This window comes from Triturus cristatus, chromosome 2_1, assembly GCF_964204655.1.
Source record: "Triturus cristatus chromosome 2_1, aTriCri1.1, whole genome shotgun sequence".
NCBI classification, from domain to species: Eukaryota; Metazoa; Chordata; class Amphibia; order Caudata; family Salamandridae; genus Triturus; species Triturus cristatus.
Genome location: NC_140581.1, coordinates 498,078,170 through 498,105,508, shown reverse-complemented (window position 1 = coordinate 498,105,508; position 27,339 = coordinate 498,078,170). Strand labels below are relative to the sequence as shown.

Here is a 27,339-nt window from a genome sequence, read left to right as displayed (position 1 = left end):
TGGACAGAGGACAGCGTACAGTGTGGGTGGAATCACCAGCGCCATCTTGTAATGTGTCGATATACATATATACAGTGCAAATCATACAATATATACATTATATACAAATTAATTCAAGGCGTTCCATGTGTTATTCACTTGTAATTCACGCCGAAATCAAATATAGATCAAACATCAAAACTCAAATTAATGTATCACTGAAAGATGGCTGCCATACCACCTCTATTCATGATTAAGCCGTGTATCGGCAATGCTCGTGATGATGCCGTGTATCGGCTTACACTAGCTGTCAAGAACTCCATGATTTAGTACAATTAATCTAGTCTTGACACAAATAGCAAATTGGTAATCAAAACGGCCACAACAGCAGGTTGCCGCAGCCAGAGGACAAAATCCATAACACTTACATTATATATCCTGATAAACTATTATTCTAGATAACATATTAATTTCCCAAATGCACTGACAGCTCTTCATTACTGTTAAGACCTGACGGAAATTTTGACTGAAGGTCAATAATGTAACGTGATTCTAACCTCCGCAGTTTCTGCAGGCGGTCGCCACCTCTGATATTTTCTGGGACAGAATCTAGACCGAAAAACTGTAAAACATTCTTACTACTTGGATGTTTTTCTTGATAATGTCTCGCTACAGGGTAAGAAGCATCCCCTTTCAATATCGCCCTCCTGTGTTCTAGTATTCTGATTTTCAACGAGTGAATGGTACTGCCTATATACAATAGGCCGCATGGGCAAACGAGACAGTAGACAGCATAGGGGGTACTACAAGTCAAAAGCTTTCTAATGGGCTTTTTTAAATTCACATTGGGTATTGTGTAATTAAATACTCTATGGCTGTTAGAACAAGCCTTACACTTGCCACATGGAAAAAACCCTTGCATATCTTTCAAGGTGCCCTGTTGTGATGTTGGTTTGGTTAAATGACTGCTAACCAATCTATCTTTTAATGATCTTGCCTTTTTAAAGGTAATCAGATAATCAGGAATATCATCCCCTATGATGGCATCACTTTTCAAAATATGCCAATTTTTCCTTAACATCCTTTTCAAGAAATTAGACTCTGCAGAGTATGTCGTAATCATCCTGAATTTGCCTTCATGTGTATCGACCAAATCTTTCCTTGTAACTATCTTCTCTTCTAGCAGATGTTGTCTAGGAATATCTCTAACTTTATTGAGTGTTGTCTCAAGTAATGCCTGTCCATATCCTCTAATGCGAAATCTATTTACACATTGACTAGCTGCCAATTCAAAATCACAGGTTCTGGAGCTATTACGTTTTAATCGTAATAGCTCCCCATATGGTATACTCTGTATCAGTTTGGGGGGATGATTGCTAGTCGCAAAGAGGATCGAATTCCCCGCTGTGGCCTTACGGTACAAGGATGTTTCTAATTTCCCCTCAGAAATAAATACCTTTAGGTCCAGATAGTCCACTGCCACTGGACTTACTGTACCTGAAAAGTGTAAATTAAGGTTATTGGTGTTAAGATCCTCAATGTATCCTTCCGCTGATTCAATGGTGCCCTCCCAAACAATGAACAGGTCATCGATATAACGATACCATGCTTTTACCTGGCCTGTCACTTCTCCTTTTACATAGGTTCGGGACACCTGTTCCTCCCACCAGCCCACCAACAAGTTGGCGTAGCTGGGGGCGAAACAAGTGCCCATCGCAGTCCCTGAGATTTGTTTATAGTACTGATCACCAAATAGAAAAATGTTGTTTGAAAGGCAAAAACTTGTAAACTCAATCAACATGGAATTATGTTCCGCATATCTCAATTGTCGTCTATTGAGGAAAAACTGGACGGCTTGAATCCCATCTTCATGTTTTATACATGTGTACAGACTAGTAATGTCCAATACCATTAAAACATACTTGGAGTCCCAGTTTAGGCTATTCACTTTCCTCAAAAAGTCTTTCGTGTCTCTCACATATGATTTTAATTGTGACACGAATGGGAACAAAAAGTGGTCGATGAACATGGACATATGTTCTGTTAAACTCCCTTGTGAGGAGACTATGGGTCTACCTGGTGGATTAGCATTATCCTTGTGGATTTTAGGGATATGATAAAATGTTGCCACCAGTGGAGTAGTTTTCCTCAAAAATAGATACTCATCAGTCCCCAACATGGATTTATCATACCATTTTTTAATTAACAGATCATAACTCTGGACACTGGTTTGATAGAGTTCACGAGAGGATTTGATGTAGTAGTTGTTATCCGATAATTGTCTGAGTGCTTCAGCACAATATTGCTCCCTAGTTTGTAGCACTACATTGCCGCCTTTATCTGAAGGCTTGATTATGATTGACGTGTCCTGCAATAAGCCATCAAGTGCTTGCTTCTCCTCCTTTGTCAAATTTTCACCGGAATTGCATTTTTGAGTCCTGCATCTGAATTTCACTAGATCTTTCACCATTGTATCAGAAAATGTATCTATAGTATCAAAAGGCATTTGAGGTACAAAAGTTGATTTTAATTTGAAGGGACTTACTTCCAGTTCTTGTTCAATGCCCACCGCTTTTGCTCTTGCAGCCGTATCTTCCGATACACTCCGTTGAATGGATGTGCCAGAGTGCAGATTCTGCAGAAGTTCCACTCCAGACAGATCATTGCAGGTCAATATGTCCGTGGCAGTAATCCTTGCTCCTGCCGAAGTAGATTTCATTAAGTTCGGCCTCAATTTAAAGTATTTATGTAGCTTCAATTTGCGAATGAAATTATACAGGTCAATCCTGGTTTGCGTGAACTCCAACTTGCTAGTCGGACAGAAGGTCAGTCCTAGGGTAAGTACCTTAATCTCACTAGTTGTTAGTTCTTTCGACGTGAGATTAACCACTGTCAGATTAGATTCTTCTATTGGCGCTTGTAGTTCCTCTTCTTGCGCATCCACGTGGATCTTCCTCTGCCGGCCCCACCCTGATCGACGTGTTCTCCTGTTTGATATTCGGGTGGTTTGTTCTTCCCGCCTCTCAGCCATGATTGCCTGATTATTTGGAACTCGTCGTGAAAAGGAGTCGGCCCCATAGTTCCTTCCACTACAGGTCTTGACCGCTCGTCTCCTGATTCATTCTCCGTTAAATCGGATTCTGACGTTTCCACTTGTACATTGGCTTTGGCTGTGCTTCTTTGCGTTAGTTCTTGTCGTGGCCCATCAAATTTGCGCGCAAAGGTTAGTACTCTTCCCTGTAGATAGTCCCTCTCATCGCGCTCAAATTTCTCTTGTTTCCTGGTTTTAATTTTGCCTTCATATTTCAGCAGTCGTGCTTTCATTTGCTTCATTAGTTCTTCCACTTGTGTTTTGTCTTCCTCTTTCGTTAACAACTCCTCTAGAGTTTTGATCTCCTCCAAAGCTTTCTCTCGGTCACTCCAGGCGTATTTTACTAAAATATCAAGAGTGCCCTGGCAATACTTTGCAGTGTGTTCTGCCCATTCTGATAATAAATTCGGGTCAGGATTTTCATATGAGGGAACAGTGTACACTCTTAAGCCTCTGGGAACTCTATTAGTGTCCACATAACTCTGTAGAGAGGTGGCCTCCCACCACTTCCTTGTTTCGCGTTCATACAGTCTTTCCAATTTGATTATCCGATGATTACCTTTAAAAAGGCAAGATCATTAAAAGATAGATTGGTTAGCAGTCATTTAACCAAACCAACATCACAACAGGGCACCTTGAAAGATATGCAAGGGTTTTTTCCATGTGGCAAGTGTAAGGCTTGTTCTAACAGCCATAGAGTATTTAATTACACAATACCCAATGTGAATTTAAAAAAGCCCATTAGAAAGTTTTTGACTTGTAGTACCCCCTATGCTGTCTACTGTCTCGTTTGCCCATGCGGCCTATTGTATATAGGCAGTACCATTCACTCGTTGAAAATCAGAATACTAGAACACAGGAGGGCGATATTGAAAGGGGATGCTTCTTACCCTGTAGCGAGACATTATCAAGAAAAACATCCAAGTAGTAAGAATGTTTTACAGTTTTTCGGTCTAGATTAATTCCCAGAAAATATCAGAGGTGGCGACCGCCTGCAGAAACTGCAGAGGTTAGAATCACGTTACATTATTGACCTTCAGTCAAAATTTCCGTCAGGTCTTAACAGTAATGAAGAGCTGTCAGTGCATTTGGGAAATTAATATGTTATCTAGAATAATAGTTTATCAGGATATATAATGTAAGTGTTATGGATTTTGTCCTCTGGCTGCGGCAACCTGCTGTTGTGGCCGTTTTGATTACCAATTTGCTATTTGTGTCAAGACTAGATTAATTGTACTAAATCATGGAGTTCTTGACAGCTAGTGTAAGCCGATACACGGCATCATCACGAGCATTGCCGATACACGGCTTAATCATGAATAGAGGTGGTATGGCAGCCATCTTTCAGTGATACATTAATTTGAGTTTTGATGTTTGATCTATATTTGATTTCGGCGTGAATTACAAGTGAATAACACATGGAACGCCTTGAATTAATTTGTATATAATGTATATATTGTATGATTTGCACTGTATATATGTATATCGACACATTACAAGATGGCGCTGGTGATTCCACCCACACTGTACGCTGTCCTCTGTCCATGTCTATTATATTATGCCACGCGGAGATGTAATGTATAAAATATGGCGCTTCCTGGTGTGTTGTCAACACCGAGGAAGGCAGACCGCCGAAACGCGTCTGTTCCGGGAATAAATGACCTGTTGCCACGCTACCCGTGAGTGCTTACATTCTTTACAATTCAAGAATTTGGAGCGTTAATATATATATATATATATATATATATATATATATATATATATATATATATATATATATATATATATATAATAAAAATAACCCATTCAGACAATACAAGTTAAAAGATAACAAAGGAAGATAAAAACCATTATCACAGTTCACACTATAACCTTTAAAATCCAGTCTTTCAACTATTGTGTTTTAAGTAGAGGTTGAAATGAGTCTCAATAATTTTGTCTGTTCAGCCTTTTTGTAATGTATGAAAATATGAACAGAATGCCAATGCTTCACAGTTTCTGATCAAGCCTTATAACGTACATATAAAAACATTGTGAATAAAGTGCTTGTGCAAAAAGTGTATTATTATTGACTATTTGTGAGAAGTTTGCCTGGCATATGCTGGTCACAAGTTATAGTGGCCACCTTGCACCAGTCCAATTCGACTCTTATGGTAGATAGGTTTAAGACAACCTTTTAAAGAAAGCTATCCTAGTGGTAGCTGTGGAGAGCAGCCTTCAGGCTAAGTCTCAGAGGAATGTAAAGCAGCTTGTTTTACCTTATAATCTCTTGAATTACCAAATGAAAGGACACCACACAGGCATATGTATCAAACATATATGTATTTATTTCTAGACACACTCTACTAATCTCTTTATGAGATTAGAAGCCAGGAACACATTCAAATATCAACGTTTCACAATAAGTTAAGCACAAATATGGCTGGGGCCCTAGGGGCGTACAAGACCATATACTAAAAAAGAGGTTTAGGAAAGTCGACTTGCAGAATGACAAGGCCTAGGGCCTGGGGCTTCACTAATGCAGTAAAAGCAGGTAAGTAACAGACCCACGAGAGACGCATGCAGTGTGAGAACACAGCCGCGGGTTCCCTATTGATTACAATGGAGCAAGTCGTGATTTGATTTTTAAAGTTTTAGGGTACTTCGAGGAAGTCTACAAGCAAGCTACTTACAAGGTAAGTAATTCGAGGGCCAACACACACTAGGGCACCGGAATGCACAAGTTACCTCACCCAGGGAAGCCGGGTGCATAGGTGTCTTTTGGTGTCGGGTCGCTTCGCTGTTGTCTGTGGAGACCAAAGAAGATTTGCTGCTTGTGAAGACTGGAGAAGTGTCCGGTGGAATCCGAGGCTGAATTCAAGATGCAGATGACCTGAAAATTGAAGGGACAGTGTTCACAGTCACTTGCCAGTGACCCGGGGCCAGGAAGATGGATGCCCACGGAAGTCGGGTGATTTCAGGTGATCAAGGGTGTTTTGACTCTTCGCTCACGAGGTCCAGGAAGGATCGACGATAACCAGCAGCTGGATTCGGAGTGTTCCACGACGTCTGCAGCTGACTGCGGTGTCGGCAACCGGATTGAAGCCAACAAGCCTTGGCAACAGCAAGTCTTGTGGAAAGTGAATTTAGTCAATGGTGCAGACCAGCAAGGTCTGAGGGACTCACCCAGCGAGGGTAAGTGAGGGCAGGCCTGGAGCAACCAGGGGAGCCCTTTGAGTCGATAAGAAAGTCTTCGGGGGACCCACAAGCCAACGGGCAAGGGATCACGAAGACGCCTTTGAGGAAATGCTTCACAGAGCCCACGGTCACTCGGGACGGGGTAGGCCTTTGATTTTCACTGCAAAACCTGCTGGAGGCTTGGGCCACAAGTGGTCCAAAGCACAAGTTTGTAGAACATCGTGAAGGGGTTGCACTCGACAATAGTGCGCGGTTCCCAGGTATTGCGGTTCCTCGTCACTCGTGGGGTCCACTCGCCTCAGCTCTGCTGAGGACTCACAATGGCCGTCAAGAAGTCAGGAAATCCACTTCCGGGGCTGCAGGGACTTCGGACTCCGGCGGGAACGGGAACGTTTGCGACCGTTGATTCAAAGTTTTGGTGCCTGCCAAGCAGGGGAGTCACTCCTTGACTCCAAGCGAGATTCTTCTGTCTTCCAAAGGTAGTGGAACGTCGAAGGGTCAGGATTCTTATTTGTAGAGCGTCGTCCAGGGTTATCTACTTTGCAGTGACAAGGTTTCCTATCTTATACTGAAGATAGGGGAGGGACTAGCTCTATGACCCCTCCTGTGGGAGGGTCAGGGTAGGGCATGGTTACACCCACTGCATTATGGTAAGTGTTAAGGTGTTTTTTAATGGGAGGAAAAGGAAGAATAAGGTGTGTACAACCAAAACAGAACCGTAATTATTGTTCAAGTATCGAGCAAATAGCACACCGTTTTACTTCTCTAATTAGCAGCGGCATGGATGTTCATGCTTTGCAAGTTGACGGGACATTTTAGTCCCTGCACTGGAATTGCTTAATTACAATTCCATCAGAAGTAAAAATTTGTGTTGGGAAACAGTGTGCGCGCGACCTCTGCCCCGGGCAGCAGCTGTGCAGGGCCAATGCCAGAGCAAAGCTTCTACCCAGGGAAATCCAGGCTGGCCTCGAGGAGCACATGTCACGTCGCATAGCGCTGATGCGCCAGATGCGGGCCCCTGCAAGAAGCGTGCGCAGCATATGCCTGTCGTAGAAAACGGCTTAACCATTCCTGGCCTACACCGGTGAATTGAAAGGGACGGGCAGGGATTTCATAATTCAGAATAATGTTCAGGGGCCACACAGGGCTGCCGCTGTGCATTGTTCTGTACCGTGAAAACATGTAGATAACATTTGTAATTTTTTGGGTGAGAAATCCTGGTTTCATCGGGCCTTCTAACGCTCGCCTTTCAGTACAAAAAAAACAATAATCTGTGGGCAAATAGATGATTATATTTATAGAGTCTGACAAAACATAGTGATTAGCTTTCACAATTTTAGGTATATTAAATCAGTGCTTTGGGTTTTGCATAGGTATGCGACACACTTTGAACTATCTGAGGCTACGTGCCATACAGTGCAGTGTGCGTTTTTTATTCCTAGGTCAGATGCACATTTGAGCCATAACCGTCTTTGAGGTACTTTAGCAATGAATTTACTGTTTTTTATTTTGTTGATGAATAATCCTATTTCTCTACCTATTGTAACAAGCATTGGCATAGCCAATAGGTCTCACTTTTGGGATCTTATAAGTATTTAGTTATGCAGCACAATATCTTAGTGCAACAACATTAACTGTTGCATGGTTAAACACTTATAAGGTCCCAAAGGCGAGACCTATTGGCTATGCCAATGCTTGTGTTACTTTAGTTACGACCTTTTTGAAGCTCTTATGATCTATGGGGGTTTCCCAGAGGTTAATCAATTCAAGCCTTTCCAATGATTCTAGCAGGTACTCTCTGGCGGGAGAGTTCTCTCGATGTAGCAGTTCAACCCACAGATGTGCATTTAGGGATCCCTGCTCGAGCCTCTGATCTTGTGCCAGCTTTTTATGTAGGCACCGCGTCTTTCCACAGATTGCTTCTGAAGGCCGAATTCCAGGCGTATTTGTGTAGGTAACACATAATTTGGTAGCCGAAAGATTGTTCTATATGACCTACCAATTTTTTTGTCTAAAGCAGTCGCATCTTTTCCTTGTATTGGTTCATTCCCATATGTGAGCATCGGCTGCAGCCGTGCTCGAATTGCCTGTAATAGGGGATCTAACGTTCAATCTGGTAGGACTTTCTTCAAGGATTTCATTGCATGGCAGCACATAGTGCCCTTCCGTCTCAAGGCCTCCAATTGGGGTTTATACAAGCCTCTACTGTCGAGTAGAACTCCGAGATACTTATAGTTGGTTAGACTATGCCCATCTAGGTACTACAGTATTTTCTTGGTCTTGTTGTAGTTCACTGCCATCATTTTTGTTTTCTTTAAATTAATATGTAGGCCATTACAGTGCGAAAATGTATTAGTGGTATCCAACAGATGTTGGAGGCCAATTGGGGTCTGGCTTATTAGAACCAGATCGTTTGCATATAGGAGATTGGACAGCGAGATATTTCCCAGGCGTGAGGCATGCAATATACTATTATCCATTTCCCCTGGGAGGTCTGCTAAAAAAAAGGTTAAAAAGCATGGGAGCTCGTACACACCCTTGTTTTAGCCTTTGGAGGTGTTGATTCGCCGTGAGAGGTGTGTCCCAGTTCCCAGCTTAATTTGGACTCCGGTATCTGTGTGTAACATGATCAACTGATTGAGGAGAGGCTTAGGTATCCCCACTGTGACCACTGGGAACAGTCCAGCCCGAACTGCCAGGCCAGGTCCTCCCTGGACTGGAAACAAGCATCCTAGGACCGGTTTCGGGGTTTCACCCCTCATCAGCCAAGATAGCTTGACTCCAGTGGCATGGAGAGAACGGGACCTACGTCTGGGCATACCCATCCCACTCGGGTTGACAAATGCAAAAAGAACAATTGAGGGACAGGATGCAAAACAATGTCATACATTCACCCCAGTACAGAGATCTGGACATAAATCTAACGTTTTTTTGCTCACCATGCCATTCCAGTTTAGACCCAGCCATATGCAAATCAGTCTTGACCCTGTGCCCACTGGGAACAGTCCAGCCCGAACTGCCAAGCCAGGTCCGCCCCGGACTGGAAACAAGAATTCTAGGACCGGTTTCGGGGTTTCACCCCTCATCAGCCAATATAGCTGGACTCCAGTGGCATGGAGAGCACGGGACCCACGTCTGGGCATACCCGTCCCACTCAGTGTGACAAATGCAAAAAGAACAATTGAGGGACAGGATGCAAAACAATGTCATACATTCACCCCAGTACAGAGATCTGGACCTAAATCTAACGTTTTTTTGCTCACCATGCCATTCCAGTTTAGACCCAGCCATATGCAAATCAGTCTTGACCCTGTGCCCACTGGGAAGAGTCCAGCCCGAACTGCCTGGCCAGGTCCTCCCTCGACTGGAAACAAGCCTAGGACCGTGTGAGGAAGCGATGCCGCAACCAGTAGGAACCCAGTACATCACCTCAGAATGCTTCCCCGCTTATCTTTCTCCGTGTCCTCTCCTTTATTTGCACACACCCCCTGTGGAACAAGAACTGGGATATCCCTTTAAGAGGCTCTCCCTGTGGGAACAGCCGTCTGATCACGTGACGGAGTCATGTGATCCTCGCAGCATGAAAGAGGAGGAAGGGTTCTACTGGGGGTGCGCATCGCGAGCTCCCAAACAGGAAGAAGGAAACCCAGCGAGAAGCGAAGTGGTGCGGACCTTCATTGTAGCACCTGGGACCCAAGACGCGGTGGAAGCTCAAGTCAAGGAAGACAGCGTGCCGGACCCCGAAGGAAGAGCCGATAACAAGCGGGAGCCAAAGAGGGAGCTGAACTCTACCCCGCAACACGCAGATGCCAGTTACGTTCCGGGAGGGACGTGGCTATACAAGGTACGGGGCCGCCTGGGAATCCTGTGGGGAAAAGGGACGGGAGTCTCAAAGGGGACTTCGGGTGGAGAAAGCAGAGAACAGCGCTAAACGGAGCCTGTTTTGATGTAAACACGCGTAACGGCTGTCACTTAGCGGAGACACTGAGAGCACTGGTGCTGGCAAGGTGATACCTCCCCTCACTCCTTTCCCCTGTACAAAACCAAACGGATCAAAGCACATCCTGACATTTCTTTTTTGATTTCTTTTTTACCTTTTCGTTGGATTGATTCCGGAGTGCCTGGCATACCGAGACACAGCCAGAAGACAGACGGAGGGCCCAACAAGACGTTCTCTGAGGAAAGACAAAGGACTTAAGGGCTATGTGGAAATGGCCATAGAGTACATGAGAGACAGTGTCCCTAACATTTAGCCCCCCTGTAAGGAACTTAATAAAAATCACTACAATGAATTCAAACACGAGTCCCTGTTTGCTTCTCCACCGCGCCACAGACCGGTTTCGGGGTTTCACCCCACATCAGCCAATATAGCTTGACTCCAGTGGCATGGAGAGCACGGGACCCACGTTTGGGCATACCCGTCCCACTCGGGTGACAAATGCAAAAACACCAATTGATAAACAGGATACAGAACAATGTCATACATTCGCCCCATTACAGAGATCTGGGACTAAATACATCGTTTTTTTGCTCACCATGCCATTTCAGTTTAGACCCGGCCATATGCAGAGCAGTCTTGACCCTGTGCCCACTAGGAAGAGTCCAGCCCGAACTGCCAGGCCAGGTCCTCCCCAGACTGGAAACAAGCATCCTAGGACCGGTTTCGGGGTTTCACCCCACATCAGCCAATATAGCTTGACTCCAGTGGCATGGAGAGCACAGGAACCACGTCTGGGCATACCCGTCCCACTCGGGTTGACAAATGCAAAAAGAACTATTGATGGACAGGATGCAGAACAATGTCATACATTCACCCCAGTACAAAGATCTGGGCCTAAATCCATCGTTTATTTGCTCACCATGCCATTCCAGTTTAGAGTCAGCCATATGCAAATCAGTCTTGACCCTGTGCCCACTGAGTTACAACTCAGTTTTTTGTTCCAAGTCTGCTAACTATATTGAAAGTTCTGTCCTCATTGCACTTCGTGCAGTTTGCAGACTAGCTGCATTTTGAAAATGTTTTGGTCACTTAGAACTGCACCCTCTAAACCACAGTCTGATACAAGCCCCCTCCTATGCAAAATTCTTGTGAGGATTTACTACATTTTAAAAATGTATGCGGTATTGTAAGTTTCTGGAGTTTGCAGATTTTAAATTGAGTCCCCAGACTTACGCTGCTCAATTCTAGCAAATGTACTCTTCGAACTCTGTACAGAGTAGACAAACTACAGTAGACTACAGAATCTATGAACTGTCGTAGGGGACTCAGTATGGGTCCACAGTTTGATTAGCCCATGAAGTTGGATTAGAATCCGCAAGTACGCAAGTGTTGGGCACCTCACTCATGTGAAGTTTGTGAACTCTGGGCCAAACTTGTAAACCGAGGGCAACAAATGAAATCTTTGTTTTTTCCTTTACCTTTTTGGACTTTTAGGAGGGGAGGAGAAGGTTTTGCAGGTTCTCTTCCTAGGCCTGGGCGGTCATGGTTTGGTTACACTACGCTGTTACATGACCTTTTTTTCTTCCTCAGAATGTTGGGACCATGCCTTGTATCCTGCACTGGCAGCTACAGCAGAAATCTTTCTCATGCGTCCAGCCACTCAGAGATCTTGGACCCAGATCGGAAGATGTGAGAAAAAGCTTCCTTGTCTATTGAGGATAATTTATTTTTGACCTGATTTTTCTATCCCTAATTTCTCAAAAACTGTCGAATGGATGTACAGCAAACCAAGAAAAGGCACCCCTCCGTAAAGTTCAAGTTTCTTGCCAGGCTTGGTATTATTCCAATCCGCTTATTTTTCTCTAACAAAGAGCAAAATTTCCAGTGAGGGTTCAAATGGGAAGCAATCTTTTTTTGTTGTTTTTATACTGTCTCCTTTTATTCTTCTACCTCGCCAACATGTATACATGAAATTTTGCTTGCTGATCGTTCAGTAGATTTATAAAGTGTTTTTTCTTCATCCCATTCTCTTCTTTAGTTTAAATTAACATTTTCAAAGAAGACAAAGAAAATAAATCCATTCTCTTCTTTAGTTGGGAATAGACAAGAGTCTTATTGCACGATGACACCTATATTCTCACTGATACTACCTGAAGAAAAGAAAGATATGTGAAAGTGACAGGCATAGATAGGGGTATTTATATCTAGTTCAGTAGTTAAAAAACAGTGTTTATAAACACTGTAGCAAATACAGCTTGGTCAAATAGTTTGCTTTGACAGTAGGGAGCCTAATCCAAGATCCACAGATTAATTTTATTGTATGCCTCCCATTCACAGAGACTATACATGGTACCTCCCCTTATGGAATCTGTTACTTTTGTATGAGAGTCAGATACAATACAATGGTGGTTGACAAATACTGATCATTCTCTTTTTCTTTTTTGCCTTCCTTATGTGCCTTTGATATTGTCATGCCTAAGAATGGGTTTAAAGCCTGTAAGGACTGTAATCACCAGATGCTGGTATCAGATCCCTGGTTTGAGGTAGCTAGCTCCATTCATAAGTGTTACCTATGACCATCAGGTATCTGGAACCTAAGGCATCTATCCATACGTAAATTTGGGTCCCAACCCCTTTTCACCTTCCTAAGCCAGCCAGTGCATGAAGCATGGTGGTGTGACTCTGTAGACATGGTGAGGTGCCATTTTGTGTTTTCGTCACGCTTCTTCACTTTTAGTTACAACTCTGATTTTATCTGTTGTTAACATATCATTTAGGGTGTCAAATGGTTCTTTTTTCTCAAGAGCTAGCAACATTCACAAGAAAATGAAGGTACAATTCCCTGTTCTTTCGGCTAATCCTGCCCAATTTGAAGATGTTTGTATCTCCACACTGCACTTATTTAAGGGCATGGCAGTTTTCTCTGTAACAGCCTCTGTAAATGCTTTGATATATGACACCACCTCAACTTTAAGTGCTCCTTGGATGGGCTCCATGGGATGATTTTACTGACTGAGCGAGTGACTCTCCATAGACCCAGATGAGAAATCCTTTGGGGTATGTAAGGAAATATTTCACTGTACCAGCATACCTTGCGTACTCTTCCTATAATTCTTTACACCTCTACTCAACAACAATACACCAAGTCTAGCTTACACAAGTAAGGTAGACCTTAGGAACTAAAGTTGAAAAACCTAAAATGTAAATGACCCTGACTTCATATGGTCTTCATGATGATAATAAGCAAGCTGCTCTTAAGTTAGAAACTTGGATCTTCATATGATATATGTTCGAGGCATATGTGGCTGTAGATACACTTGCTGTGCATATTATGACATCTATTGTTTCTCAATCACATTCCTCTTTTCTATTTGTCTCGGGTCAATGACTCTAGCTTTAAACGGGTTCATTTCGGGTCAATTTTAGCCCCACGTGGGCCTTCACCCTTCGGGACCTCATTCCGTCTCCAAACCTCATCTAACTCCCCTCACACCCCCAACCATGCTTCCACCTTGATAGCACAAATGCCAACGCCATTCCACTACTTTCCTCGCTGACACAAGAAATACCCTCAGATTGATCTCCATCAGGTCTGTAATTTGTGCCTCTCTCACGAGCACAGCAAGGTTGCCTGAGACCTGTTCCGCTCCAAGAAGACCCTCTGTGACCATTGGGCTACAAGTTGGAGTGGAGATGACACCTGGACCTCTTTGATCCCGATGATATCGAGGGGCCAAACACCACCTACAACTACCAGCTGAAGACGAGGAAGCTTTCTTTTTCGGCAAAACCTTCAGCTCTGATCTGCTGATTGAGGATGTTCCACCAGTTCAGCCAGTCGTGAGTACGGTACTCCCTTGCCCTCGGAACAGCTCACAGGCTGAGCAGCCCCTTTCCAAGGGTCATCCAGCTGCTCTAGAGCACCAGAGACAGGCTGTCGGGTCACCACTGCCTTTGGGCCATGGTCTCCACCAACCACCACCTTCCTATGTAACACCCAGGTCCGGCTAGGCACTGAAGAAACCATTGAGGTTGACAGCTTTGGCTCCGCCCACACACGCCTAAGAACCATCTTGATTTCAGAGTCATTACCTTTGGCATCAAAATCAGCGTTTGAGCTGAGAGCCTCAGTGCCAACCACCAAGACCGGCCTTGGCTTGGGTGCCATTAAGCCGATCCTCCTTAAGCTGCAAGAGGAGGTCAACGCCGGACAAAAATACTTCATGGTATATCCCCACATGGGCCGGATTTGAGTCCGCCCTCTGGGGCCTACCAATCGGTTGTCAAAATGTCAGCTGTCCTGCGAGGAAGCCTTGGACATGGCACCTCCACCTAAGTAGCGCAAAAAAGTGGACAAGCCTAATAGCCCCTTGTCCGTCGCTCTCCCACTACCACCACCTCAACCTGCTCCACAGCGCTCACCTTCCACACCCACTTCTTCAGGTGACCTCCTTTCCTATACACCCTAGGGGGTGACCTTACTCAGACTTGGGCTCCAAGGGGAGAGGGAATACTCTTGGCACTCCTTCTCGGGTCGATCCCTGGGACCCCTATGATGCTCACCCACCGGGGACACAGATCCGGGACCTTTACCCTGCCCGTCCATCCCCTCCTGATGACTCCATGTCTCACCATGAACTCATTGGTAGGGCTGCCTTCTTCCTAAAAATGGATCTCCACACTGAGCCTTTGTAGGAGGACTTCTTTTTTGAGACCCTGTCCTCCACCCACTACCTCCCCATGCTCTGGAGCATGTTGTGTCACACACTTGACATATTTCAGGACTCCGTCCACGTTGGGGTCCTCACACCCTAAGTGAACAAAAAATACAAAGCTTCCCCTACTCACCCCCTTTACATTTGTGGCCAGCTCCCACCCAACTCCCTGCTTGTCACTGCCGCCTGTAAAAGGGCTAACTCACAGGTTACTATTGATGCCTCTCCGCCAGATAAAGAGAGCAAATGTATAGATGCTGTGGGTAAGACGGTAGCTGCTCAATCAGCCAACCAGTGATGGATTGCAAAATCTATTGGGCTGCTCTTCCAATATGACCGTGCCCATTGGAACGAGATGAAGGAGCTCCTCCAACATCTTCTAAAGGACCACAGGAAAAGGGGCTAAGAGATCATCTCTGAGGGAAAGCAGATTTCCAACATCACCATCAGCTGCACATTAGATGCCACTGACTCTGCTACTAATGGGATCAACTACAGTGCCCTTCTGCTTGCCATGGCTGGCTCCGTATCTCTGGCTTCAAGCTGGGAGTGAAGCAAAACTTTCTCAACCTGCCTCTTGATTGCCAACGTCTGTTCAGGCTAAAGGTTGACCAGATTCTGAAAAAATAAAGAAAGATATGGAGATGGCGAAAGTTATGGACACCTACTCTCCGTGGTACCTTTCACCGCAGCCCTACCGTGGAGGCTCAGAGACCACTTCCCCCAAGGCCTTCATGTCTTACCATCATCCACAGGCACAGCAGTCCTCCCACTGCACCCAGGGTGTTTACTAAGTGCGTCGCAGTTGTGACGGCTCATCTGTGCAGGCAAGGCGTCCATGTCTTCCCCTGTCTGGACGACTGACTCATCAAGAGTGCCACCCATCAGAACTGCTGCGAATTTACATAGGTAATGATAAACCTCCTCCATTAGCTCGGGTTTACCCTAAATGCTATAGAATCCTATCTCCAACCCTTTCGGATACAGCCCTCTCTCGTGGCAATCCTCAGCTCAGAAGTTGACATGACCTATCCAAACGCTGCCAGGATACAGTCCTTCCAGGCACTAGTAACTCATTTTCAACTAGATAATCAACTCACATTCAGGACAGTCATGCGCCTCATCGCCATGAAGACCTCCTGTATTGCCGTAGTGCCCCATGCCAGGTTACATATTCGTCCGTTGCAGGAGTGCTTAGCGCACCAGTGGTCTCAATTGGAGTGTCATTGGGACGATCGACTGTTGATCAGCTGCCACACTTGTTGCTCGCTGCAGTGGTGGAACACCAACAACCTGTTGCAAGGGCGACCTTTCCCCAACCCAGTTCCGCAGAGGACCATTGCAAAAGACACCTCCCTCATGGGATGGGGTGTGCATTTACAGTTCCTGACTGTCCAAAGCCAGTTGGAGCTCAGTCACCAGGGTCTCCACATCAACTACCTGGACCTGCTAGCTATTTACCTTGCATTGAAGACTTTCCTTCCTCACTTAACTGGCAAGGTAGCCATGTATTCTCTTCGGAACCAAGGCAGCACCCGATCTTCCCAGCTTTCTCACCTAGCCCAGAGCATTTGGCAGTGGGCTTTCCGCCACAAGATCCATCTCCTTATGGAGTACCCTCCAGGAGTGAACAGTAACTTTGAGGACCTCCTCAGCAGAATGCAGCAACAAGTCCACACGTGGGAACTCCACCCTCGAATCCTCCTCCAGTACATCTGCCATTGGGGATTCCCAGAGATAGACCTCTTCGCCACGGCAGAAACCGCTAGATGCCCAAGCTTCACGTCCAGGTTCCCACAGCCCAGGAGCAATGCACTATGGATGAATTGGTCAGGGATATTTGCCTACACTTTTGTTTTTACAAAACATTACTATGTAGATGTGCAAGCCCACCAACAAGCTAAGGTTGGCCAGGCAGTACTCCGTACACTTTTTCAATCTACTGCAACTACTGCTTCTGGGAGGACTGCTTTACAGTCTCTGCATAGCATGTCTATCTACAGCCCCACATGCCTCAAACGGAAAATATTACTTACCCAGTAAGCATCCGTTTGTGGCACGTAGTGCTGTCGATTCACATGCGCCCACCCTTCTTCCCAGATGCCTGTGACTGGTGCAGGGTTCTTTTCTATCTCACTTTCCTCTTTTTACATGGACATCTTCTATACATCACTTTGCATATTCACCCATGCAAGTAAACAATCTTAACAATGGTGTCGATGACCACGCACATTTCCAGCAAGAGGAGAAGTCAAGATACCATTGACTAGAACGACTTTTCCAAGACGAACAACTTGCGCACATCTGGCCCACACTAGATGGCAGGACTATGCACAGCATGTGAAGCGGCACCACTGCATACCATGAACACATGCTTGCTGGGTAAGTAAAAATTGTCTTATTGAATATTGTTTGTATTGCACTTACATTGGCAGAGATTGGGTCGTTCTATATAAACCTCAAATAATTAATATAGGAAGCTATAGTGAAGGACTTGCTGCAGCTGGGAAGATGGAGACTAGATCTAGGTGCTGCAATCAGTGCATTACATTTTTAAACTTTTTCAAAACCGTTACATGCTAATAAAAAAAATCGATCTGTATAGATTTGTATTTGTGTAATTTATTCTGTCTTCCAGTACTGATAACAAATAAACAACTCCTCTTTTTATTTAACAGCTCAGTCCAATTAATTCTGTATTGATTGATAGCATTTCAAAGTAAATAATTTTGAGAGTATGGGAAGCAATAATTCTGCATAAAATGTTATGGCCTAAACTCTGAATGAATACTATCACTGCGTTAAATTGGTAACGTGATAGCACTGTTTAACTTCAGCTATGTTAGTATTGTGTCATGAATAATGGGATTAGCTTGAAAAAGTTAGGTCCTAGTAGAGAAACAAATCAATGTACATTCATAGAACTGTGTGTTTTCCGTCAGTGTGTGTTTGTTTAAATCATTTACTTGGATTTTTTTGTATTTCCAACAACATTGATTTAGACTACAATTGAATGCAAGCCTGTTCCAGAACCATTGATTGAGGTAGACAATGGTATTTCAGAGAAGTCCTCATTGAGCCAAGAAAGTATTGAATCATCAAATACGTTACCGGGTTCACAGAGTACTGACCAAAGGGTGGATTCTTCATCTGTCCACTCCAAAATACAGGATTCTGATCTAGCTGTGAGGTAAGAATTGACCTTTAACACCTTTAAAAATAATAAAGAATTCCAGTGAGGTTACCATATCGGATTCTAGTATGCTGATATGATTTCTCTGTATTTTTTTAACAATTTTGTCCCACCAAACGCACTTATCTTTGTTAGATGTCTGTAGTAGGGTGCAAGAACATATGATATTTGAAGTCACTCCCCGAACTTATGACATTGTTGAAAGTGTTTGGATTGTCAGTAATGACAAGAAATATTTCCTTAATCCCGTACCAGTAGTACGTTTGTCTCTATAAGAACATCACTTCCTATATGACATAGGCTGATTTTAACATTTTTATTTCTCTCCTTAGGCATAACAACTGCATTTATTTAGAAGAATTTCAATTGAAGAATACCAAAATGAAGTACTAACCAAACATTCGTCATACCTATGATTAAAAGAATTATTTGAATTCACATAGACCACAATATTTACAGTAATCAACGGTGCCATGTCTCTATGGCCTCCTATGTTCTACCCACCATACCCAGTAGTTTATAGTCTTTTCAGCTGTGATTGTCCAATAGTAGAGACTCCCTGGCTTCATGGCGGGATTTTTCCAGACTTAATATTTTTTATTTAAGTCTTTTCACATACCATCTACTTGTCTTTGTTCCCAAATAGCTGCTAGGTAACTGCTGATAGTTATTTTATATGAAGTGTCGAGCAAGGGGGCATTTTCACTCAACTTGATGTACATTTGCAGGGTTAGATTTAGAGATCTTGCTTTCCAAAGTAAGATGTAAGCAAACGGTATTTGTTTGACCTATTTATCTTAATTACAAGTGCAAACAATTCTGAAATGTTTGTAATGGAAACTAAACTGACAAGGTATGTAAAATGGTGATAAAGTTGTAAAGCCTACTAATTCAAGTCAGCTAGATCATTCAGCAAAGCCAGAGGAGAGATACACCAGTAGGCTGTCGTCATTTCAGTCCGTACACTGCACCATATGATTTGCCATGGAAGTGTCCAGTTTTGTCCCAGCCAGTGCCACTGCCTTTCTCCATTTAGCACCTAAATGAACTGCAGCATTTCCCATTTCATTTCCAGCTTGTGAAGTGCAAGTCCCCTTTATATTTTTGAGAGTGTAAATATCAAGTGGCTAGCATGACTTCCCAATTCTGAAAAGGGGAAGACTGCACTATAGTTGGGCACCAGCAGAAGAACAGATAGACCCTCATTCACATCAGGATTGCGCTACTCATTTTTGTTCAGCAACTTGCGGTCCTCTTTCAAAATATCCCATGTTCATTACTTTAATCAGACACAATTTTCAGTGTCAAGAGCGCAGTCCAAGTTATTGAATGCCTCATAATTGTGTTTACTGTGTTTTATTAATATATACGAGACCTATAGCGATATAATATGCATATTTCACATGAGACAATTTTTCTTTTTTGTAATTTAGTGTTTTATTAAGTTTACCATGAACACAATAAGCCAAACAAGCAATACATAGCAAGGCTGTCACATATCCCCCTCCCACTCCCTCAGGATCACATCTTCTTTTAATAGAGCAATATGGTATGGTGTGGTATTGATTATGTTGCAGTTCTATTTATGTGGTTATATGTCCATATAGTGAATCATGGTTTGTCTGTGTGTGGGTCGGGTGCTTACTGGTCTCCGGTCTGATCTCTCAATTTCTTTTGGTAATGCCTTTATTCTACTATCGACTATCTGTTACAAATTTTGTCAAATTTCTTACGACCTCCTCTGCCAAAATATATTTCATCTTTTATCTAGCATAGCAAACATTAATTTCTCATTCCCAGTCCTTCAATTTCGGATTCATTGCATTATGGCAATCTTCACATTTGCGCGGACAACGGAAATACAATGTGGAAATTTACACAGGGTGGTTTCACACGCTCTAAAAATATATATCCAGTGATTCTTATTCCTGTCTTAAGTCTTCTATCCGACTTTTAATTTTCACGGAATTATTATAAGGAGCAAAAATTTGGTTGTGGTGTGTCCCCTGCTTGGGTCTTTTTGGTGTCCTTCAGTTTAGCATTTGGTTTCTGTCTGCTTAATATGTGCACCACAGCACTCCATGGCAGTGCCAACGAATTTCAATCTCAATGGGGATTGTATTTTTATGAGATCTTAATCGGGGTCTGGACAGTCTTTCATAAAGAGGTCAGGTGTTGCCTAGAAGGAACCGACTACTCATACATTATGAGCACATTTGATTTTTGTGATAACTGTGCCTTTGAAATGGATGTGCACCTACCAGTTTTTCTTCTTGTAGTGCAGGATATTCTGTTGGGGCGTGGGGGGTGAATAAAAGCGAAAAAAGGTTTGTGTCAACTCATGTTGTGGATCCTAACCCTTCACCTGTCACCCCTTGTGCTTCACTCTTATGGCCTCACCTCCTAATTTGGAGTTCAGTCAGCTGTGGGAGCTAACAAACAGGACTATATATATAATGCCATTCAGTTCTTTTTAATCCTGTATGTACTACTGATTCATCTTTAGTTATCTATATGTGTGTTTATTGATCTTACTTGTGACGTGGAGCCTAAGCCCTCCGAAACAGCTTTGTTGGAACATTCCTCAATGCATTTTCAGATCCTCTGTGGTTATGGTCAGTGTTACTTTCGGCTCGTTCCATTCTCTTGCAGTTTTCTTACCATTACCTGGATGGGTAGGTGAAGCTTCAACCTGGCATCTCACTCCTTGTGTGTGTGGGCGATCATGGCGTTTGCTACCCAGTGACTGAAGAAATGCGGTAGTGTGTTAGGCAAAGCGTCGAACAAGGATACATCTTGCTGATCTGAATAGTAAAACAAATTAGTGATGCCTGTGATCTCAACACTTGTCACCAGGATGAATTCGCCGTGAAGGTTTTTATCATTATGTTAATTGCTGGAATGACATATTTTTGTTGTTGACCTCTCCAGATTGAAGGTGAACTTGCATCGAGTTCACAGATTGTATGATCCGATAAAAAAAAAAAAGTCTAATCTTATATGCTCAGGATACTTTCAGTGACCATCACTTAGTCTCCAATTCTGACAGTATCTTTGATGCTAGACTGTTTGTAAATACCTATACATTATTCACCTGTGGCCCAACATGACTTGTACTCAGTGGTAGAAGGGTACTTAAATTTTGTTTTAATGTACAGATGGTCAAGGGTGACTGAAAGAGTTACACTATCTATTTGATTTCTGTTGAAATTGTTAAACCTTTGCTACACATTGGCTATGGAAAAGTAGAAATCTTTGCAGTCCTGGTATGAGAGGAGTCCCAGGCATTAATCGAACCTCAATGCTGGAAGTGATTGTGCAGACACTGTTTCACACTCTGCTGCACCAATATACAACTTAAATCACATGATCCCCACTCACAGGCTGTTCACTGATCACCAAATGAAGAAAAAAAACTGGCGCCAGATGAATTGATTATTAGCATATATAAAAATGATTGGATATTGTTGCTTCACGAGGTCGGAAGAACGACCCTTGCGAAGAGGAAATCTCTCAACATTGTGACTATTTGCAGAGAAAGACAAGGAACAAACAACATCAAGAAAATAGGGTGGAGACTGAGATAGACTAAGAGAGCCTTAGATAACTCAACAGAACAATGCAAGGCTGATTTAATTGTACTGTTGCACTTTTTTGCTTTTGCTTTTATGATGGCCTCCTTCCTAGCCCGATGTTCACTCCAGACTCGTAGTCTGGCCCTGTCTAAGTTTTGTCTCACTTCTACTTGGCTTATTTCATGCTCAAGAAAATGGCGGAATGTTATGTTTAGTTCCCTGACAGGTCTTGCTATGTTGATTGTATTGTGGTGCTGTGACCAACACTTCATGGCAAATCAAGAGACTCACTCCATAATTTATTTTCTGGGTTTCGCTTATGTTCGGGGGGAGAGAGAAGAACCCATGCTGCCCACAGAGACTCCCTTGCATATGTAAGATGGGCATGCTTCATTCAACTTAGACACAATATTGTATTGTTACTACTACCCAATGATTCCAGTTCTAACAGTACATTGCCACGGTTTAAATTCCCTCAAAAAGAGGAAGCAGTACTAAGTATACGAAGAGGACAGAAATGCTGCTAATTTGTGGGCTTTACCTGTTGGCTTTAGATGTCTCAAAATTGAGATGTAAGCTTACAGTAGGATTCAGTGGTGCAACCCAAGGAGTAGTGCACTTATCCTACAGAGACAAGGAAGGAAGAGTAACTGGTTTGTGAGGTCAGCTCTAAGGTAGAAAAGACACCAAGTCACAAGTTATCGATCCCCATTGACTCCAGTAGTTTGGAGTGTAGAATTTCTACCACACATGACAGATGAAAGGTACCTGATGTGGGCTGGAGGGTCACCCCCTATGTTAGGCTCTTTGTTTGACTGTGGCATGTTAAAGTTAGGATGTTTATAGGCTGACCCAGCTACTTCATTGGGCTCCACAGCATAGTATATAACAGGTAGGGGCTAGAGACATCACAAGAGTGAATTACCCTTTTTCCTAGGGGGACACAACACTTGCTATTTCTCACTTAGAACACTCCAAGTTAATCTGCTCTTCTAAATGCATATATATATATATATCAAGAAATTAACTGCTAAACTCCAATTGGACATTCCTGAAATTTCCTGGGTCTTCATTTGGCAGAGTGGCAAAGTCTTCTAGAGGACCACAAGGAGAGTGTATGACTATGAGGGTAGTTAACACCAAGGAGACATAAAGTGATCTTCACAGTTTGGGATGCTGCTGGAGGAGGTGCAACAAGACAGGGTCTTACTACTATATCTGGTGAACATGCTAAGGGCTTTTGAAGGAAAGTCCTATCTGGCAAAAAAAGGCATCACCATTGTACAGTTACATATAGAACCTGTGGTCAATGATGATGGTTTATCTCCACAATCACCATCCACTTGTAAATTAATCTGACAACTTCTGCCAGATTGACAATTGTTAAAAAATGGAAGGCCCCCACGAGGCGTGGCCAAAAGCATGGCCGAGTAAGTCGCACTTTCTGTGAGCTCCAGCCAGAGCCGATTAATATGACAAGAATCCTGCCATTATAGGGGATATTTACTACGCCCTTGGTGAGCTACACAACGGCGTCACACCTCTGAGTGGCCATCCGATGGGCTCTAACCCTGGGACCCCACTGAACTGTGAAATCGGGATACGCGTAGTCCAGGCAGACTGAAGAAATATACAAGGGCGGCCTGACTGCTGACGTCCTGCACTGACCACTCCGGTGGCTGTGTTTATGGTGGCAGAGGGCCGAGGCAGCATGTGAAGAGTGTCCAGACCATAGGCGCGGGAACTTCCCCCTCTACCCCACGGTAAGGGCCTCTAGCTGTACCGAGAGCTGCGCAGGTGACAGGGGCCACGCAGCCGAGGCCTAGTGAGGCGGGTGGAGTGGGGAGGTCGAATGGAGGTGTGGGTGAGTGCTGAAGAGGAACACCTGGGCCAGAATCCTATTGATTGCCACCGGGCATGGTGAAAGGTGCTCTGGTGGTGGAGCTGTAAAGCGGAGGCCTGCATGGACTGTGTGGGTCTGGCCTGTTTGGCTGATGCCGCTCGGCGGGGGCACACTCTGGATATTGGACTACGTGGGCGATTGGGGCTGCGCAGCTGGGACTTGGAATTGCCTAAAATGCCGATGGGCTATGTGAAGGAGAGACGGTGCTGAAGGCCACACGGACAGCGGCGAGAGGTAACTGGGACAAGAGTAGAGGCGAGGCCGGTGTGGCGAGAAGTCCGGAGCTGGTAGCCCCTGTGGCTGGCCACATGAACAAGGCAGAAAATCCCCCCTTCTTTCCGGGGTACATTGTGGGACAGTGGGGAACATCATGTACGGTGTCGGTAGACTTGTGGGTTGCTGAGCCCCAGTGCTGACCCGATGGCGATTGTGAGCAGACCTGACTGCCCCCAGTGCAGAAACCCGTCTCCTGATGCCCTATTGCTGCTGTCCTGGGTGCGTGTCCATTGAGGTTAGTCTCTTCTGCTCCCTGCGCTGCTTTGCCTTGTTCACCTCTGCATCGCTTTAGACTGGGGCCTATATCAGATATCCGTGAGTCTGCCTAATGGACTTCGTGTCTCAGACTGGGTTGGCCTAGACATTGAGAGGATATCCACTTACCTCCTCCTAGGATGACTAATGTTGTGTGCATTATAGGGGGAAGGGGGACAGTGACAGACCGCTGTAACGAGCTACACCGGCGTAATATATAGCGCCCACATAATTGCACAACAAAAGGGATGGGAGCACGCGACGACTGCAGTCTGCATAAGAAACAGAGAAGCAGTGCCCCCATTCCCCTGCCCTCCCCTCTTCCTCATAGACGACTGTGTGATAATCTTTGTGGGGTTTCCGGACTCTTGCCCCATAACCAACAACACTGTTGATTGGCCAATATCATGGCGAAGGACAAAGACACTAAACATCCGTGACAGGGAAAGATGGACTGCTATACCAAAATCGTGGGCCCTCAGGTGGATACTGAGGATGGTACACAGCCCCTGCCGAGTGATGCCATACTATTACAAGCAATACAGTCATCAAAAGAGGTACTTTAGGGCAAGATAGGAAAGGTTTGCTCGGAAGTGTCTCCATTTCACCAAGACCTACGCAATGTCTCAGAAAGAGTAACAGAGGCTGAGACTTGAATCTTGGAGTTAGAAGACACAGTATGGGATCTCTGGAAAGGGGTGGAAGAGCTTCACAGCACAAATAAAGTCATGTGGCACACTGAAAACGCACAAAACCGAGTATGCAGAAATAACCTCTGTTTTGTAGGATTTCCCGAGGGCCCGAAGGTACAAGTATACAGATGCTTTTGGCAAAGTGGCTGATGGACACGCGTCCACCAGATCAGTTCTCTACTTGCTTTGTAACAGAACAGAAACACGGCATTAAGTGCCAAGCTAATCACGAGGAGCCCACCTAGGACCATCATACTGACGTTTCTTAACTTCCTGGATCGGGACACGAGAATACATATGAAAACACCAAAATTATGGTGTTCCCGGATTATAGCCATGAGGTCCAACGTCAGCGGCGTACATTTGACTCTGTTAAAATGGAACTAAGAGCCCTTCAACTGCAATACATGTTATTGTTCCCTGCAAAACTATAAGTCCTTTACGAAGGCAAGGCACACTTCTTTCAATCACCAGAGGAGGCCTGGGCATGGATAGAGGAATGGCTGATCTTTAACAGAGGGAATTAATAATCGAGTGACGACTGTCTCAGAATCTGGGTGACAGACCTAAAGACAGCCAGCAGCGGAGATGGAGGGGAAGACGCAGATCACAATGTGGGGGCACTGAAATCCCTTATTCACAGAGTAAGACGAGACTAGGAGGGAGGCTTTCCATGGACACCGAAGGAGACCATAGTAAAAATAAATAAAACTGCCACCGACTGCATGCCTCCCACTCAGAATCGGGAGAGGCTGAGCTATTTTCGGAGGTAGAGAGTTTGCATCCCCTTGCAGCTGAAGTTTCTGTGTTGGAGCAAGATGTAGAGACACACAGCAGTTGACACAGACACACTCACAAGATCCTGAACACCAAGACCCCTGAAATGACATCAATAAACTGGCAATTGGAGATCGAGACATGCCACAGACGCCCCTGACACCCCATGGATGACTGGGTTCATGCTGAAACTCTCATCGGTCTTCTTTTCTGTTTTGTTAGTTCTAATGTTAGTGATTAAGTACCTAGGCACTGAATAGTTGGGAGGGGGGGGGGGGGTGACAGACCCCTCCTTCTCTGCTTGCACACAGTCGTTTTACGGTGGAATGGTTAAGTGATTCAGGAAGGTGGTATGGGGTGGGAGGGGTGTTGATTGGGTAGGGGAAAGATTGCTTGTTCTTGTTAATTTGTTGGTCACACAGGTTGCTGGGAGGACATGGACACACAAGACGAAATGAGGGCTTCATGAGCTTTCCACACATCATTAGCACAGTTTCTAAACGTACACAATGGCCATGGAAACTTCAGCTCAGGCCCTTACCTTTACGGTGATGACATGGAATGTCAGTGGGCCAGGGGACAAGATCAAGCGGGGGCTGGTGTCACAATATATGAAATGCATGCACCATGGCTCGACTCCTCCCGGGCACGAGGTAGATTTACTGCTTTGATGGGGGCAGAGCGCCTCTGCTGTTCTGCTACCAGGGGTCCCCGGTGAGCACTATGACGTTGAATGCCCCAGCCGTCTCACCAAAGGGACTAGTCCGGCAAGAGCTGCGCGTCGTCCCTTGCGGTAGGCCACTGCACCCCTGGTCTGCATGCACAGGTCTGTAGCCACGAAAACATACAAGACTCAGGCCTCGAGGCGCTATTTAAGTAAGGTGGCTCCACAAAAGAAAAAGAATGTCATTGGTTTTTGAGCAGAGAAACACTTTTTGAGCAAAAGCGCTGAAATCAAGATTTTATACCACAAAATGTACACCAGCACTCAGAAGCCTCAAGTACAGTGACACTTGGGGTGCTCTAAACCCCACGCCCTGTTAGTACATTGCGCCATCTCTGCTAGCTTGTATGGTGCCAGTGGATACATAGGTGGGGGCTCCAGAGAGGCGGGGCACAGCCCGGAGTCGTACCAGCTATTAGTACTTACACAATGAAATTCCGTTTTAAACCACACAGTTCTGACCTAAAGGCCTGGGGAAAATTGATTTTTGGTTAAAATTACATCCTTTGTTTAAAATGTATTCCGTTATTTTCACTGCTGTCACAATTCTCCTCTAACACACCCGGCTCTCTGCTCCATTTGATCTTTCAAATAGCGCACACCACAGACTGAAACATCTCTTTGCGCTTTACTAATAGGTGCTGTAGTTACTCGCTTAGAGGATCTCATTACATGTCGGGGACTCAATTCAGATCCATGGATCAGAATTACAAGTTGCGTGGTAATTGACACACATTCAGATTTTCTCACTAATACATTCCAGACAACTACAGAAATTCACAGGGGGGAAAGACCGTCAAAGAGTCAAAACATGTGGAATGTGGTGTGTTAAAATACTGATTCCAAATGTTATGCCACATTCACAAGTTGACACCTGGAATAAGAGGTATTTTTCTCACGTAGTGAATACGTCAACCAGCAGTACAGGTATTTATCGTGTACGTAAAATTGTAATTACAATGCCAATAACTCTTAACTCTAACTGATGCGATACCTGTTGCATTGCAAATGCTTATTGCGCTTACTGTGGATTCCTTAGCAT

The 27,339-nt window shown here is 44.4% G+C and overlaps 1 protein-coding gene across 4 annotated transcripts in view; it reads left to right on the top strand.

Moving 5' to 3' along the window:
* The window catches only part of BDP1 (BDP1 general transcription factor IIIB subunit), a 1,439,438-nt gene that overhangs the window by 722,358 nt on the left and 689,741 nt on the right, over positions 1-27,339 (top strand). For all 4 annotated transcript variants that reach the window (XM_085632357.1, XM_085632359.1, XM_085632358.1 and 1 more), the window contains exon 25: positions 17,905-18,092. In XM_085632357.1, coding sequence (XP_085488483.1) covers positions 17,905-18,092 — 188 coding nt within the window. The remainder of the gene's footprint in view (positions 1-17,904; positions 18,093-27,339) is intronic.